This window comes from Musa acuminata, chromosome BXJ1-4 (assembly GCF_036884655.1).
Source record: "Musa acuminata AAA Group cultivar baxijiao chromosome BXJ1-4, Cavendish_Baxijiao_AAA, whole genome shotgun sequence".
NCBI lineage: Eukaryota > Viridiplantae > Streptophyta > Magnoliopsida > Zingiberales > Musaceae > Musa > Musa acuminata.
In genome coordinates this window covers 5,111,617-5,129,978 of record NC_088330.1, presented here as the reverse complement: position 1 = coordinate 5,129,978, position 18,362 = coordinate 5,111,617, and the positions used below count along the sequence as shown (strand labels likewise).

The 18,362-nt window shown below is 35.4% G+C and overlaps 2 protein-coding genes across 6 annotated transcripts; one reads left to right on the top strand and one right to left on the bottom strand.

Moving 5' to 3' along the window:
* Positions 1-2,825: 2,825 nt before the first annotated feature.
* LOC135582171 (protein phosphatase 1 regulatory inhibitor subunit PPP1R8 homolog) lies at positions 2,826-5,496 on the bottom strand. 4 transcript variants are annotated; one of them, XM_065159806.1, is made up of 4 exons: positions 5,393-5,490; positions 5,043-5,198; positions 4,301-4,959; positions 2,826-3,958 (listed from the first exon to the last, which is right to left on the bottom strand). In XM_065159806.1, the coding sequence occupies exons 3-4, from the start codon at positions 4,750-4,752 to the stop codon at positions 3,148-3,150; spliced, it is 1,263 nt and encodes a 420-aa protein (XP_065015878.1). In that variant the 5' UTR covers positions 4,753-4,959; positions 5,043-5,198; positions 5,393-5,490; the 3' UTR covers positions 2,826-3,147. The 4 variants fall into 4 exon arrangements, with proteins under 4 accessions (XP_065015878.1, XP_065015881.1, XP_065015864.1 ...); XM_065159809.1 differs by having other exon boundaries at positions 5,084-5,198; XM_065159792.1 differs by lacking the exon at positions 5,043-5,198 and having other exon boundaries at positions 5,393-5,496.
* A 5,361-nt stretch (positions 5,497-10,857) lies between these two features.
* Positions 10,858-15,727, top strand: LOC135582164 (serine/threonine-protein kinase D6PK-like). Of its 2 annotated transcripts, none has more exons than XM_065159776.1 (3): positions 10,858-11,010; positions 11,941-13,056; positions 14,645-15,727. In XM_065159776.1, exons 2-3 carry the CDS (start codon positions 12,074-12,076, stop codon positions 15,510-15,512), a joined length of 1,851 nt encoding a protein of 616 aa, XP_065015848.1. In that variant the 5' UTR covers positions 10,858-11,010; positions 11,941-12,073; the 3' UTR covers positions 15,513-15,727. The 2 variants fall into 2 exon arrangements, with proteins under 2 accessions (XP_065015848.1, XP_065015856.1); XM_065159784.1 differs by having other exon boundaries at positions 10,999-11,111.
* Positions 15,728-18,362: the final 2,635 nt, after the last annotated feature.

The following is an 18,362-nucleotide window of genomic DNA, read 5'->3' as shown; positions in this document are numbered from 1 at the left end:
GATAAGATTTTTCTAACTATACGAGGAAATCTCTCTATTTTGTTGAGAAAAATCCTTTATTCTGTTGAGGGAAATCCTTTCTCCTATCTGAAGAAATCCTAACTATCGATATTTCATGAAGAGAATAGTAATAATTTAATACTCGAAATTAAAAATATGAGTTGAAGGCTTCTAATAAGAAAAACATGATAACGTTTCAACTCTCATGTGCAAAAATAAATTTAGTTTGTTTTTGTTTAAAGTCTTACATCGAAAATGAGTCAAGACTAAGATTGACTTATGAAAATATGACGAGAAATATTTTGTAATACATCTATTTAATCATAAATCAGAAGTTGATAGATTGACTTATAATAGTGTAATGGGTATACTGAAAATAATTCTCCATCAAACTATTACAAATTGATTTAAGTATTATTTCATTTCCAATAGAGACTAAAGCTAGCGAGAGGTTGTACATCTTGTTTAACTTTATTTCAATTATTATATGTAGGACATATGATACTCTCGATATTAAGGTGTTACATTTGAAGGGATTAAAAACTTGACACTCTTGATATAAGATTAAAGAGTTTTACAATTGAAAGAGTCACAATAATTTCTCTTTTATGAAGGGCATATCAATAACTTGACACTTGAAATTAAAAACATTAATTGAAGGCTTTCAACAAGAAAAACATAGATCAACATTTCAGCCCCCAAATGCAAAACCGGACTTGGTTTATTTCTTGTTGAAGTCTCACATCGATAAGAGTTAAGAAAAAGATTAACTTATAAAGATATGATGAGAAAAATTTTATAATGTATCTATTTAATCTTAATTCAAAATTGGATTAAGATTGAGATTGACTTGTTAGAGTGTGTTGGGTGTATTAAAAATAAGTTTTGATCAAATTCTTATAAGTTGATTTAAGTATTAATCCATATGTGATATGAGATTAAAGCTAGGCGATGCATATCTTATTTAACTTTGCTTCAATCATTATATGAAGGGAATATGACACTCGTGTTTATTTAATCTCAAATCAGTAGTGAATTAAGACTAAGATTGATTTGTAAGAATGTGATGGGTATATTAGAAATAATTCTTTATCAAACTCTTATAAGATGATTTAAGTATTAATCCACTTCCAATATAAGATTAAGGGAGTGTCGGTGTTCTATGAAGGGCATTGTAATAACATGACACTCAAAATTAAAAACATGAGTTAAAAGCTTCCAACAAGGAAAACATGATTAATATTTCAACTCTCAATTACAAAAGTGAACTTAGTTTGTTTCTTGTTTGACAAAGATTTTATGAAGATATGATGAGAAATAATTTATAATAAATTCATTTAATCTCAAATCAAAAGTGGATTAAGACTCAGATTAGCTTGTAAAGTGTGATAGGTATATTAAATATAATTCTCCATCAAACTTTTATAAGTTGATTTAAGTATTATTCCATTCCCAACATGAGATTAGAGTAAGGTATTATATAACTTATTTAACTGTCCTTCAACCATTATATAAAGGACATGACATTTGATTATAGAACATTTAATAAAGAAGAGATAATCAACATTTCAACTCACAAATCGAGAATTGGTTTGTTTCTTTATTTAAGAATGATTAAGACGATAATAAAGGAAAAAAATTATAACATATTTATTTAATCTCAAATCAAAAGTGAACTAAAACTGAGATTGACTCTCAAGATTAAATGATTTTAAATATAAAGAAGTCATAACCATACTTGTTCCATGAAGAGTACAACAATAACTTGACATTCGAAATTACAAATATGAGTTGAAGGCTTCCAACAAGAAAAAAAACATGATCAATATTGATCAATATGTCTGCTCCCAAATACAAAAGTAAACTTGGTTTATTTCTTATTAAAGTTGATGATAAATATTTAGTAACACTTCCATTTAAACTTAAATCAGAAGTAGGTTAAGATTAAGATTGATTTATAAGAGTATGATGGGTGTATTAAAAATAATTCCTTATCAAACTCTTATAAGTTGATTTAAGTATTAATCCACTCCTAATATGACACTAAAGCGAGGTGTTACATGTCTTGTTTAATTTTGCTTTAATCATTATATGAGGGATATATCACTCCCGATATGAGATTAAGGGGTGTTACATATGATGGAGTCACAACCGTTTCATGAAGGGCATAGCAACAACTTGACATTCGAAATTAAAAACATGACTTGAAGGTTTCGCAAAGACAAAAATAGAGTTGAAGTTGTACATAAAAAATAAGTTAAAATTGATATTGACTTATGAAAATATGATGAGAAATATTTTGTAACACATCCATTTAATCCCAAATCAAAAGTGAATTAAAATTAAGATTAACTTAAAAGAGTATAATGAGTGTATTAAAAATAATTCCTTATCAAACTTAAGTTTTAATCTATTCCTCATATGAGATTAAAACAAGATGTTACATATCTTGTTTAACTTTGCTTCAATCATTATACAAAAAGCATAAAACAAGATATGAGAATATTGCATACTAAAAAGTTACAAGATACTCTCGATATAAGATCATCCAGTAACAATAACTTGATATTCGAAATTAAAAACATAAGTTAAAAGTTTCAAAAAAAAAAAAAAAAAGATATACACAACAGAAGTAACTTTCATACTCGAGTCTCTCTGGTTGACACAAGATTTCAAAGTTGTAATCAAAATGAAAGACAGCTCAATGTTAAAAGGAACAAACCACGCACGCTCAAGAAAGGTATGAGAGAAGATGAAAGTCAACTATGAATACTACGAAACAAAAAAGTTAAACATTAAAAGGCTTAGCTAAAACGGTTGAATACTGGACAATGAATGTCTGCGAGCACCTTCATAGTATGGAACAAGATCCAAGGGGATAATCATGGCTTACAAATGATTTCTCAGATACAGAATTCAAAAACAATCCGTGTGATAAAACATCATTGATGAGCAAAGGAAGATAAAATTCATGGATTTTCATACATCATCTAAGTCACTAAACAGACTAAGCACTGGCGTATGCTGGACAAAGCCATGTTCTCGAAAGTTGAAGGTATGAAACTTTTCCTGGCATCTCCAAGAATACTTGCAAGCCCATCAATTTTCAACCCCCTAGGATGATGAACCTCAAAAATTACAACATCATCAAGAGTCACCGAAGAGGTCATCATTGTCATCAGCTGAACCATGTTCCTTTTTACCGGCAGAGCTAGGAGGCTTTTCCTCAACACCTTTGGTTGATCCTGTCTGTCCGTCTGATCTATATGCCCAAGAAGAACCCACCTTACCAGAAAAGGCATCTCCGTATAGATCATCATAAATCCCACTTTTTTGAGTGCCTTTCACTTTGTTCAAAATATTCTGTAGCTTATCGGTGACACCTTTGGGAGATGTACCTTCTTCCTTTTGAGCTATCTGCCCTCTACCTTTTGGTATAACAGTAACTTGCACGAGAGATTCGTACTTACCAACAAGACTACCTTCTTTTACACCGATAGGGCCTGGTTCAGTTTCAACATCTGCACCATCAGATATGCCAACTACTTCAACCAGTTCTCCCCCAACCTGATCCTTGAACGCTACTCTGTTTTTCCTACTTCTCTTGGAAGGTCTGTCCCGGAGGCGGTTCTCATCAATTCCACTTGAAGCATTGCCTGAAGAGCTCTTTGACTTGGATGAAAGATCTGACTTAGTGACACCATACCGATTCAATATTGTATTGTATGCCACAACAGCATCCTCATCGGTAGGGTCTGGAGGGGAGGGTAAATCAACTCCTGCTGGAAGAGCAAGGGTAGGAAAGAGGGCAGCAGTGTTCTTTCTTAGTATGTAACTTCTTGTTGATGCAGCAAATCGTAGAGATTGACCAACCTCAAGCTCAACAGGATTATCCTTAGTTAGTCTCTCATTTGCAACAAATGTACCATGCACTGACCCTAAGTCAATTACATATATGCTGTCAAAACAAAGTATAAATGTGCTGTTAGACATAAGCAACATAGAGAAAGATATAATTCAAAGTGAAACCATTCCATCTTATAAGCTTTCAATAAATCACAATATTAAGTTTAAATAAAAGATATTACATTCTACAAAATCACCAAAGACTAGAAAAGCAAATATTTGAACAAGACACGGTCATGGATAAGATTTATGCAAGCACAAACTGAACTATCTCAAAGCATATGCTTCATCATGCTTTCAATCCATTGGTTAAGAACGTCATGGATAAGTAAACCAACAAACGTAAGAAGATCATAAATCTAACCAACAAACATAAGAAGATAAAAAATCTAACCTTCCATTTTTGTGGGGAACTACTGCAGCATGTTGGCGTGACACAGACTGGTGATCCAGCACAAAATCACACGTTGGGACCTGCCTTCCAAAGATATGTCTTCGCTTCTCTAAATCAATCCGATCGATGACTTCGCCATCCTTCATGACCTCAAGATAATAAACCCCAGGACGTGGCTCTGTTGCCCAGTCAGGGGGCTGCCAAGTGGATTGCCCACCACCAATCTGAGTAGTATGTGGGGCTGGAACCGTTGCTTCAGATCCTGTGAACTTTGAGGCAACATGCTGTTGATGCTGCGCATAATTTAGGTTGGAATTTTGAGTCTGGAATGACTCAGCCAAAGAATTTGTTGGTTTAGGAGCCGAAGCAGATTTGGACGGTGCACTAATAGCGATAGAATAAGGCTCCAAAGATTGGGCTTTCTTAAACCTATCGAGACCTCCTCTATACATTTTTATGGCTTTTTTTCTTAATTTGTGGCCTCCATGAAAGTCACCAAAGATGCAATGTTTGGTTCAGAAACAAAAAAGGGCTTAAATTTTTATCAATCCGAAGCATTCAACCACAAATTCTATAGCTTAAATGGACGCCAGAAAACATAGAAAAGAAAACTACAACTGTTCCCTGAATCAGCCCTCAATGCCTTCGTCCTCAATATGCTGCACCATGAAGCGAAAGAAAAAAAAAAATTAGTAACCAATGCTAGAACAATAGTATCACCACCATCTGGTCGTGTACAAGCCGTAAAAAGATAATGATACGGAAGAATCCATCGTAGCCAACCCAAGATCCCTATCTCAGTAGAAATGCAACGCCCAAAATCATAAAAGACGAACAAAGAAGCTCCCTTCCAGCAATCGAAACCCTCGAACGCTCCATCCCTCACAGACAGTACGACCTACATCAGATACATGCAGAAAGGTGTCTACCAAAAGAGGTTTCTTTTGACCGAATCCAAAATCAGATGTAAATTGAATGTCCTGACGAGAACAAGGAAATCACCCGATGGAAATTGAATCACACGAGTAACTGAAGATCCAATCAACGATTCCGGGGCTAACAATAAGGAGAATGGAGAGAACAAGGGTTTACCTCGGAGAGATCGAGAGCAATTTTACGATTAGGGTTTCTCCGTGGAGGACGAAGGGAGTAACGCGTCGAGAGGAGAAAGCAGTGGGAGCAGTGGTGATTGGCGTAGAGGCGTTGTGGTCTTCGTAAGCAATATATAAAATACAAAAGAAGAGTTACTCTCGGGCCGACCCACTTGTGCACCACATCCGCCATCACTAGTGGGCCCGCTATCTAAATGACCCCAGACCACAGGTACGTGATTGAGGTTGACGTTTAACAAAGATGGTGGCAATCCTTCACCCTAGTATTTACTAAATATTAGAAAAATGAATTAAATCAAATATCAAGTTTGAATTATAATAAAACCCTATTTTACATATAATCAAATGAATATTCATATTAATTGAAAATTAAGCCTGATAATAAAGAAGACAGTATGAAATTGATGGTCAAAGCAGTATGTTTCAAGTTAATATTTTTTAATTAATATTTTAGTTAAAAAATTAAAAGAAATATATTACTTGGTTTGTTTTGATATCAATTGTTATGATTTGAACTAATGAAATAATTATAAAAAAATATAAGAAGTTTTATAAAAGAACAAAAATATTAGAAAATAACAATGGCATATTTACCAAAATAGTAAATATATCATACAAGGATATTACTGTAATAAATAAATATGTTGTAGAAAAAGACTCAAAATGTTTCCAATTAAAGCTTTGAAATAAATTAATGTGTTGAGTAATGCAAAGATAAATAAAATCACAAAATTATATTTAAAGAGAAAATACAGAATGAAAAAATTGCAAGAAAAGCAACATTCCCTTTATTTCATAATCATATCATAAGTTCATTTTATCTAATTGGCTCTTTTTCTCCACCAAGGCTTAACACTTAGAGATAGTCATTAGCTTTTCTACTATTCCTTTTGATTTTAGTTTTTTTTCTTTTCGGCTATCAAATAGAGTAGAATTGAATGAAATTATATCAAAATGAAACATCTTCATACGACTCATCTACTAAGATCCTAATACTATAATTCTGAATCCTCCTCAAAAATTAAATGGAAATATTCTTCTCTCACTAACCTTACACTTAATTTCTCTATCTCTTTCTATTCTCATCTTGACATTACCACATTGGCACATTCCACCTGAATGTACTCTAGTTGGATGCAGTCCAACTTACCCTTATTGAGTTTGCCTCATGCATCATACATAAAAAATGAACAAGGCCAGCAGCTTCAGTCATCCACCTTAGCAAATGTCCTTATTTTGCTTTCATCAAGTAGTAGGATGATAAAATAAAAATTAAGTAGGATATCACAAAGTTTGGTTTCTTATAGGCATCTTGTCAAGGATCAATGAAGATCTTATTCACTCTCTAGAAGAATCTAAAGGGTAAATATCACTCATGGAGACCTTGTATTTTTGTTCATTATAAAGATTCACAATTGTGCATTACATAAGCCCATCCTTTCTCTTCCCAAATCTAATTTTAATTTAATCATATTATTACTTTTAGGTGAAGCTCATGGATAAACAATAAAAAGTGACTGAACAAGTCCAAGCTGATTCACTAGGAAACAGTATAACAATTATATTTATATATAGTATAGACACATTTGGGTAAAATTATAAAAAAACAATATTAAATTTGATAGTCGATCGAACATATCAAAATTGATCCAACCTGATTCATTTTCTAGGAGAAGAAAGAACATTATCTGTATAAGATTTAATTGGAAAAATAGGCCCGTTATGATTTGATAGTAAGTGTGATTGACTTTGATCCAAATGTATCAACTAGCCTTGATAGATTTAAATATGGAAGAGCATCAGATTTGCACCAACTTCAACAAAATTATTATTTTATCAGACACATATGCCTTCAATATCTGCAACTTCAATTCAGAAATGAAAGAGAGAAAGAGGCCAAAGTCAAGGTTTAGCATTTCCATTTCATACTAACACCTAATTACTATGTTATACTTTCAATCTCTCTCTCTCTCTCTCTCTCTCTCTCTCTGATCCTCACTGCCATCCCATCCTTTGTGACATGTCAACATGAAAAAGGAAGAAAAGTGCAACAGGAATCATGTGCCATTGTCTTGAGTGTAACACTTCCAATTAGTTCGTCAAGTGGTGTCTTGTCAATACCAAAATCGATCATTTTCCTCAATAGATGGTTTCTTTTTTTTTTCTCAATGCATAGAGAGATTAGCATTAGAAACTCAATCTAAATCAGATGAGTTTGGCAAAAAGTGCAGAAGAAAAATGCTGAAGAACATGTAAATTATAAGATATTAGATTCTGGTCTATCCTGCTGGATGAGAAAAGGTAATAAAAAAATCATGAGTTATATAGCAATCTTTGATTTCTTTGGTGGCTTTTCAGATATGAGGCATATTTTTCTTGGATGGATTGCATGTGCTTTCAACAGTCGCCAAAGTTTGCATGAAGAGGTTAGCATTAGAAATTGAATCTAAATCAGATGACTTTGGTTGGCAAAGCACATACAAGAAAAATGTTGATGAACAGTATCAGATGAATTATGAGGTATCAAATTCCGGTCTGTTCTACTGGAAGAGAACAGTAAGGAAATCATTACCTGTAGCAATCATTGAGCTCTTTTGGGATGAAGATTCTGACTGCTTGTTTTATGCAGCTGATTTCAGAATAACTCAAAAGGATGGCATTAATAAGGACACTGCCTCACCAACAGTAGATTCATTGCTAAAGATCATGAACCTGCAGGAGAGCTTTGTTTTCTGGACCACCACCACCTTACCTTTCGGAAGTTTCAGAGAAGAAAAGAGTAAAGGAAGATGAATGAATGTGTCGGATGAAAAGTCAAACCATGGATGGGACTAACCTGACATGATAACTACTCCACCTGGTGGTGCTTTAACATCCAATTTTAAGCAGAAAAGATGATCAAGGCGCAATTTTTTCTTTTCTTTTTCTGAATCTGCATGATCCTTTTTTGTTCTTCTTTTTGCTGAAAGAAGAGTTTCCTAATGATTTCCTGAGATGACCAGTTGATAACCATTCTATGTCTTGCCTTTGCTGGAAGGATTATACTACTTTCAAGAATGTACACTTTTTATTTCTTCCAATCATGCATGTGCTATGCAAGTGAAGATTAATGGAAGGTAAAACTTCGATAGCTGATGAGAAGACATTAAGGTCGTTCATCTTTATACTTGGATCCAATCTAGCCTGTTTGTTCTATCAAACATGAGGAGGACCCTTTCGAATTGGATGAGTTCGAGACGAATGGCGAGGTGAGTGCAAATGCTCGAGCTACAATGTGTATGGGTCAATGTTCCTATGGCACAAAGAGGTATTCCGACATGCATGCAGTCGAGCCTCAGATCTTTCTATCCTCTTTGTCTTCTTCTCCGCGTCCAAACGAGAGAGGGAGAGACGGAGAGAGAGAGAGAGAGTGCGCGTGTGTGTGTGTTGTTTTGCCTCCAGCAGACGTGCCTGCTTTTGGTGCAGATCCTTCAAGGTCCTGCACATGCATCTCCGGCCTGCTTACTCGAATGGAGCAACCAGTGAAGTATATCCCAACCGCGACTGCCTTCCCACCACCGCGACTCCAGGCAATTACCCAGTTCATGTTGCTGTCGCCGGTCCGCCATGCTCGCGAGGACTCCGACAACCTCCTGCACAAGCTTGTTCGACACTCAAGTCGCTGTTGGAATGCCCCCGCCACGGCAACTCTTCCTTGCATTGCCGTGTTTCATGTAGTTCTCCGTCCTGAGCACTACTATTAATGCTCCCTCATGGTAGAAACCACTGCGATGGCCAGCGGGATGATGGATTAGTGATTGCACGTACTGCTTCAACTACACACAGAGGTACAAAATGCTTACTGATCCAATCAATCAAAATAAAAATGTTATGATCATCAATTATCACAAGTCCATATATATTATTTACCTTAGATCACTACTATTCAGCATATTTTCTTGTCTCCAGGGCATACGATTTGAACATGACATCATCACTTTCTCATTCCACCGGCATGCCAATAATAATAATAATAATAATAATTTATTTTGGAGCGCTGATGATGAACCAATCAATGCCAAAATGCTGTCGGTAGGATGGATTGACATCTCAATCCGATTTGGTACTCATCTTCTTCTTCCCATGGCTGAAAGCTAAACGAAACATGCTGCATGGACCACTCCAGCAATCCCTAACTAATGGTGCGAAGGCTACCAGCGTAGCTATCGTTGTTAACCACGTCTTCCTTGTCTCCCACCTTTCCTTTAGCTTCCACTATCTTTCGCCATGAATCACGTTCATGTTCCTTGATTGATCCTCGTGGCTTCACATCAATTACTCACGCCCACTATCCAAAAAAGATTTATAAGTTTTTTATTATTTATTAATTAAGCAAAAAATACTACAAATATCACTCAAAATGAGTATTATATATATATATATATATATATATATATATATATATATATATATATTCTTCTATATTTAATTTTTAACATAATAAAAAAAATATATAATGATGACTTGATGTCATTATTATCTTTTTTCGATTTATTGAGAGGCTTACTAGTTTCAAAAAATATCTTAAACACCTCTCTCTCTCTCTCTCTCTTAAGATAATTAATTATACTTGTAATTATTTTACATTGAAAGCTAAATTAAAATTTTAAACATGAATTATGATGGTAAGAATACTAATGATATGCTCTTTAAATATTTGATTTTTTTATAAAAATAATTTAAATTTGCTTATGCTAATCATAATCAAATAAAGAAGGTGTTTATTTTATCATTTAAATTAGCTTTTATGCTAAAAAATATTCTAATTAGTTTAATTGGTAAAAATTTTAACAATATATTGTTGAGTCTGTATACTAAAAATTTAATTTTATCATTTATTTTTTTAAAAAAGTATAATTAAATAGTTAACTTTAGTTTGTTAAAGATTTTTTATAGTAAAAAATATATGCAGAGGAAAAAAGCATATATATATATATATATACATATAAATAAAACCCTGAATAATTAAATGAGTAATATTGTCAGTGAATTAGAATATTAGGATAGTGTTTGTGAAAATATGACTTTGTAGAGAAATTAATATTTGAACAAAATTTCTGTGTGGATAGTGGCTTGCAATGCAAGTGGAGGGCTTTGCTCATTATTTTGTTGAGATCAACTTTATTTGATCAAAATTTAACATTCTAAAATTATAAATACAAAAATTCAATTTTTTTAATTATGAAAATATTTGTGTTGTTTAAGAAATTATAGAAGTAAAAAAAAAAATGTTTAGATACATTTCCATCAATTTGAGACAAACTTTTAAGTTTTTATGGGGAAAATAATAATGAAATCAAGTAGTTTTAATCTAAACTTGAGAAAAAGGCAAAAAATCATATATAAGGCAACCAAAATATTTATTTCTCTTTAATTCAGGAAACATGACAAACACAATTAATACCAAGCGGGCCCTAACAATTCTTCAAGTCTTCTTCTGCCCTTTACTCTCTCTCACTCTCTCTCTCTTCTCTCTTTGGATGCTGCAGGGGGAAGACTACAAGAAGAACTTCCTCGTCAGCCAAGGAACCACCCAAAGCTGCGGTCTTTCGCCATTAAGTACTCTTCTTAGATCACTTTTTGCTGCTCTTCTATGATTACTTTTGCATCTAGCTTGCAGAATTCAGGGGCGGCGTTTGATCCCTGTTAGGGTTTCCAAGGTTGGGGTTGGGAGACTTCGAAGGGATTATCATTTTATCAGCGGATGCCTAATCGCTTCCGATACCCTAAAAATCCCTCCTTTGATTCCGTGCTGGGTTTTTGTTTCCTTTGCTGACAGAAAGATTGGATTTCGATGCGGTTTTGGTGATCTTTACCTGTTGTTTAGAGCCTTCTCACCAGTTTTATGTTCTTTTCTTGTTACTTTGGGAGCCAGTACTCGATTACTTGCATGGGGCCTCTCTCTCGGGCTGTCTGTTGTTACTCTGTGGCGAGAATCAGACTTTTTTTAGCTGGGCTCCGTCGAACTTCCTTTCTTTAGGGGAAAGATTCGATCCTTTGAATGAATTGTTGCCCTTAATGTGATTCCTTTCTGTAGGATTTGGTCTGTATGCTGACGCGTTATTGGAGCTGTTGGTGTTTTATCTATAAAGTTGTCATCTTGAAGTGGATTTCGTTTCATTGAAAAAAAAAAAGAAGTTATGTTTTCATTTTTGCGAATTTCTCATTCTGGAAAGTCATTATCTTTTTTTCTACTTCATTAGGATGTGGCCTTTCATATTTGAATTTTCGTTTCTATGGTTACCTAGTTGGTTTGTGCCAGATTAGTCAGTAGATCAAGTTTTGGTAATTTTTGATACGATGATGTTCATGTCTCTATGTTATCCAGTTTCTTGGTAGTTTCCCTTCTGATAGTAAATAATATGTTTTCATCATCATGAATCCAGGACTACCTTGTGTATCTTTTTCCCTTCTACAACTGTTTTCTTTGCAACATGCATGCATCATTCTGCTTGTCAACTAGTTCTGATGATTCAGTTCCCAATTCAGGCACACAGTTATCCACTGCATACGCTGATGGGCTATTCAAGCTACAAGGTGGATGGTGGAGATTGACACCCGATACAAGGAGCAAGTTTCATGTAATGTTGTCTAATAAATAAAAGAGCGAGCGGCTGTATTAATGGCATCTAGCACCATTGGCGAACCCTTATCTGAACCTGTTGGCCAGGATGTTGGGCTGGCTTCTCGACGGCCTTCACCTTTGCAGATACCTAAGCCAAGCAATCTAGAACATAATACAGCAAGCAGATTGCCAAAGTTGGTTCAGGAGGAGACATCAATGCATGGAACTACTGAGGTCTTAGAGGGTCAAGAATTACATCACCTTGATAATGGGCCTATTGGACCTTCAATTGATGGGATTTCTTCAAAGAAAACTGAACAGTCAGGGGCTAGTTACTTGAATGCAATCTCTGATGATCTGAAACAGTTAAGTGTACAAGGTGAGCCCTTGGTGCTACCTCGGTTGTACGAGACTGTAAGCTTGGAAGCAAATAGGGGTACAGAAAAGGAGAACTCAGAGCGACACAGCGTGAAAGAAAACTCAGTTTCTACCAAAGTTAGTGATGGCACCAACAGTCTAAGAAAGACTAGTGGGTCTGCTAAGATTAGTGACCGGGTTGAGAGTGGCAAGAATAGTATGTGCAGGGCCAGTACAAGCAGTGATGTCAGCAATGAAAGTACTGGTAGCAGCATAAGCAGCACCATTAACAAGCCTCACAAAGCAAACGATTCAAGATGGGAAGCAATTCAGGCTATCCGGGCTAGAGATGGGGGTTTTGGCTTAGGCCATTTCAGGCTGCTTAAGAGATTGGGCTCTGGAGACATCGGCACTGTTTACTTGTCAGAGTTGACTGGGACCAAATGCTATTTTGCTATGAAGGTTATGGACAAAGTATCTCTAGCTAGTCGTAAAAAGCTGCTTAGAGCACAGATGGAAAGGGATATATTGCAATGCCTTGATCACCCATTTCTTCCGACATTGTATACACACTTTGAGACCGAAAAATTCTCTTGTTTGGTGATGGAATTTTGTCCCGGAGGAGATCTGCACACCCTTCGGCAAAGGCAACCTGGAAAATATTTTTCAGAGCAAGCAGTCAAGTAGGAATCTTGTTGATATTATCATTTCTTCTTCACATAATGCATGGACTGATAAACTGTTTAGTCTGCTTATTCAGAATGTTCCTTCTATTTAAAAGTTAATTTTGCCATCTTTTAAGGTTTTATGTGTTTTGGAGATAGTTTCTGGTTCACCAAGAAAAACAGTTTGTATTAGGTTAATATTCTTTTAAGGAGAGGAAATGATTTGATTTCAATGAAATAATAGGCTGTTAGGTTGTTAGAATGTGAATGCAAGTCTAAAGCAATAACCAACTTGAGTTTTGTAATCATTACTTTTCACTGTTACAAAATTCAATGAAACTTGAACAAAATGAAACTTTGAGGCCATGAGTAACAAAAACCACTTTCAAGTAGATGTAAGAATCATCAAAGGATGTATTGAGCAAAGAACATATTGTTAACAGTCTGGATTGCTTGTAACAAAAATATAGGCTTACTACTGTGCCAATGTTTTTGTTCAGTTTAGGAATTAGATGGACTGATTTGGTGCCTGCCTTATTTAACTACTGTCCCGGTTGAGTTACATATCTTATACACAAGTCTATAATCGATGTCCTTCTGCTAGATATCTGGTTTAACCTAGTCTTAGGAAGATAAATTATTAAAAGAAAGGAAAAACGAAGGGTTCCTATCATGGATGAACAGGCCAAGTTGTTCATTTATGTGGGTTCTAGTATATAACCTTAGCTAGAGAAATCTGTTAAGGTTTACAAATACACTACTCACCTAATTACACTTTACATGGATATATGAACAACGACTGTGTGCCTAAGGTTTTAAATCTTAATTGCACTGATCAGGTGTAGGTCAGTATTTATGGCCCGACCAAGCATCAATACCAAAATATATAGCTCGATATCGGTACAATATTATTCTTTTTTATTTTTTATTATATTGAATGATACATACCTATATCATTCTGATCCAGTAATTTACCAAAATCGGCATCAGACTGAGATTTAAGTCCTTGCATGTGCCTTCACTAAGTTATTTGGCTTATCCATTCCTTCAATGCCTATCTTGTATTAGCACTAACTTTTGTCCAGTGGCAGTTTTTTAATCATAATTAGTGCTAAGGGCACTAGGCTGATGTGTATGTATGCTTTAGTATGAATACCAACAATATGGGATCATGATTAATTAAAAGTTGCAAAGGAAAGTTGTTTAATCTGGAAACAATTATACCTTATCCACTAAATAAGGGTTACCAAGGGATAACTGAATTTAGGAACCTTCACCACCAAAAAAGGAACGTGTTTATGAGGTACCATTAGAGATATCATAAGTTTGTTCATCCTAGGTCCTATGAGATCTCATCACCACAAACTAGATATGAATATTAAGCAACTACCATTATGCATATTATATTTGGTGCCTCATAAAAAGGTTTCTTTGTTGAATAATTTCCTCTCTTTTCTTAATGAGAATTACATTTTTTTTTATTGTTGCTCAACATGACTGAAATTAGTATTATGATAAAGCATCAATAATGAATCTTCAAATTTCCACTGACATGTTTATGCATATGATTTGTGACATTTTTCTATTTGTTTTTCCACAAATGCAGGTTCTACATATCAGAAGTCCTCCTAGCTTTGGAATACCTACATATGCTTGGTATCATCTATCGTGACTTGAAGCCAGAGAATGTCCTCGTCCGAGAGGATGGACACATCATGCTCTCAGACTTTGACCTCTCCCTCCGTTGTGCTGTCAGTCCCACCCTCATCAAGTCCTCCACTCCTGACTCCGAGTCCTTCAGAAGAAATAACCCTGCCTACTGTGTCCAACCTGTTTGTATCGAACCATCCTGTGTCCAGCCTTCCTGTGTGGCCCCCACAACATGCTTCTCCCCTCGACTATTCTCCTCCAAGTCCAAGAAGGCGCGAAAGCAGAAGCTTGAGATCGGAAATCAGATTAGGCCATTGCCTGAGCTTATCGCAGAGCCTACTGATGCCAGGTCCATGTCATTTGTTGGCACTCATGAATATTTGGCCCCTGAGATCATCAAGGGAGAGGGCCATGGCAGCGCTGTGGACTGGTGGACCTTTGGTATCTTCCTCTATGAGCTTTTATTTGGAAAAACTCCCTTTAAGGGATCTGGGAACCGGGCTACACTTTTCAATGTGATTGGTCAGCCCTTGAGGTTTCCGGAGTCTCCAGTTGTGAGCTTTTCTGCTAGAGATCTTATAAGGGGATTGCTAGTGAAGGAGCCACAACACCGGCTTGCTTATAAGCGTGGTGCTACGGAGATAAAGCAACACCCATTCTTTGAGGGTGTTAATTGGGCCTTGATTAGATGTGCAAGCCCTCCTGAGGTCCCAAAGCCCATCGTGACTGAGCAGACCATGGGGCCTGTGGCATCAACAAGCCAAAAGGCGAAGACCTCATTCGAAAAAGGTTCAGATAACTATCTGGAATTTGATTTCTTCTAGTACCATATTCTTAACTGGTTCAATTTGTTGTATTAAGGCAATTTGTAGAGTTTATAAACATATCCTAGAAGTGTTCTCTTTACAGGTTGCCATTCTGATTGTATTTCTTTTCTTGTCCTAAGTTGACTGTTTCAGTTGTAAATCTACATTCAATGGATGCTGAGGTGTTCTCATCTGTTGATGATTATTAATTAAGGCCTGGTTATCTTTTGATATTTTGGCCGAAGTTGACACTTCATTTGGCTTTGTTCATCAAGAAGGATCCTTGTGCTAATGAACTGTGGATCAGAACATTTTAGACAATTTTATTAGTAATTTGCATTTATGTGGCCGAGCATCTTGGAGACTGACAGTGATGAGCCAAAGGTTGAACAAATTTTTATGTTAGATTTTTAATCATGGCATCTCAACTCATGTTGAACAAAGCTACAAGGGTGATCTTGGCATCTAGGTAAAGGAAAAACCTTTTCATCCTTGCCTGATATTGCAACAAGATGCCTGCTATACTGCCTTCTTTCCTCCACAGGTCTTTATTAATAATTGGATATATGCTGTCTTTTTTGGCTGATGTTTTGGATGGGGGTTTACCTTCTTGATAGATGTGTCAGCTTGAAGGTATTCCTTTTAAAAACTTAATTTTTCGTACAATTGACTCGTGCTTATCTACATTCTAGTTAAGCAAAGTACATTTACATGTTCACTTTATAAGTATGAATGATTATGTGCATGCAGACTTTTATGGCTACAAGACCAAGTGTCATGGACACAGCTTCTGTTTGGAGATCAAGCAAAGCCATGGAACAATGTAAGAAGCTCATCAAATTTTATCAGTTGGAAAAAGGTTGGTCTGGTTTTACATCAGCTGTTGTCTCGTAAGGTACATGTGATGGACATGAATTAGATTCTTTGTTCGAAAACTGGAAGTATGAGTTATTGGAGTGCTCCTCCTGAGAAAATGCCAAAATTTTTGGCTTGATTTGTATAATGAAATTGTTTATGGCTCTTCATTATGAAGCAAAAGATTAGACAGGCTAGAAGTCAGTACTTACATGATTTATGGTTTTCTTGAATTAAATTGTTAAAATATTAAAGTTTTTTTTTTCCTTAATTTGTTATCTATAATTTTTTTAATATATCATATATATTTTCATACAGGCATAAAGTACATTTCTAAAGTATAAAAATGCATGTCCGTATCTTATGGATTTTGCATTTGGAATCATTATGATGAGATTTCATTTAAAAGGCCCATACTCTGTTATTAGATCTTTTTGCAAACTGACTATAAATAAAAGTTGTAGTGGCTCTTTGGAGAGAGTGTTAGCTTCTCTTTTCTCTAAGCATAAGTATATAAAGCATTTGCTTCCAACTATCAGTTTTTAACTGCATATGATTCCTTTGCCATCATCAAGCTTTATAGAAGACAACTGAGGGCACTACTTTAGTTCTTATTTTTTTCAACCAAGAGCTACCTTAATCTCTTGTGGTGACTCTCTTATAGATCGGTTTTCATTGCTATATTTGTGTTCTTTATGTTGTCATCTTATGAACATGTTCAGGGTATCTTAGATTAAACCCAAAGAAAGGAGAATGATGCACTTGGTAACTGAGGGCAGCACAGAGCCTTTTTCAAAAGAGGTATGAGCATTTTCTCATCATACATTTTACCATGTAGTTTAACTCAGCAATTTCATAATGACCCTAACTTGCACATATCATTTCATAACTCTGGGCATTTAATATCAGGATGAAGTTCAATTGCTTACATGACAAGATAAGTTTCAAACTAACACTGCTATTATATTTTCTGACAAATCTGCTTTAAATACTTGTAGTGGCTTGCCTGGATAGAAGGTGGCTATGTGTATCTGTCTGGGTGACATTAATAAAGCAATGGCTATAACATTAATAAACCACTAACAATCATGTGGTGGTGGTATAAGATAATGTTACACTGAACTGGTGAGAGATACATTTAACAACATTCTTTATGTATGGTTATCACTTTCCTTTTGAGAAAGGGAGATGTGCCACCTTGATATGGAGCTGATCTGGTGGCAGGAAATATTTCTTGTGGATATGAATTTCATGTTGAGAGTATCAAGCATGACTTGCTTTGCCTGCAAAGAACTGATCTGAGTTGGTAGTTTGATCTTTTTGGGGGAAAAAAAATGATAGAAGGTTTTGTGTAAATCATAGAAGAAACTCTCTTGTTAGAAATCTAATCTTCCACAATACTCCAAGCTTGAGAATTTCTTCAAATCTTATACTATGTATTGGATTGCTTTTAAAGCAGGCCCATCGTCATTGGATTTCTTCAAATCTTATACTATGTATTCTAATGCCTAAAGTGCCCATTGTCATCGTCACCTCTTCCTCCTCCGGATAGATATTGTCGGTCATCGTTTTTATCCCGCTATGGTCGCCTGTCTTCTTGTGCAGTTTGATTGTTTTCGTCTATCGTGATCGTGTTACTTCTGTCCCTCTGTTTCGATCCCGTTGTTTCTTTTTCTCTTTTTGAGGTTCGATCGTTTTCGTCTTATCACATTATTTTTTTTTTTCCTTTGTTTTGTTTTGTCCCGTATGTCTTCACGAGATGATGAAGAGTATTTAGAATATTAAAGAAAAAAAAAGGGTAGCAAATAGAATAATTGGAAACCGAGACATCTTTCGGCTAAAACCAAAAAAAGGTTTAAAGAGAAATCGCCCTTTCTACTCTTCGTCTAGCTTCAACTGCATTAGCATTTGATTAGTATGATTTATGTCGTAAGACTTCGATGCGCCATCATCCATAATGTTAATGTTGTGTCGGGCTTTGCTGACATGCTACCGACCGATCAGATCATGGCT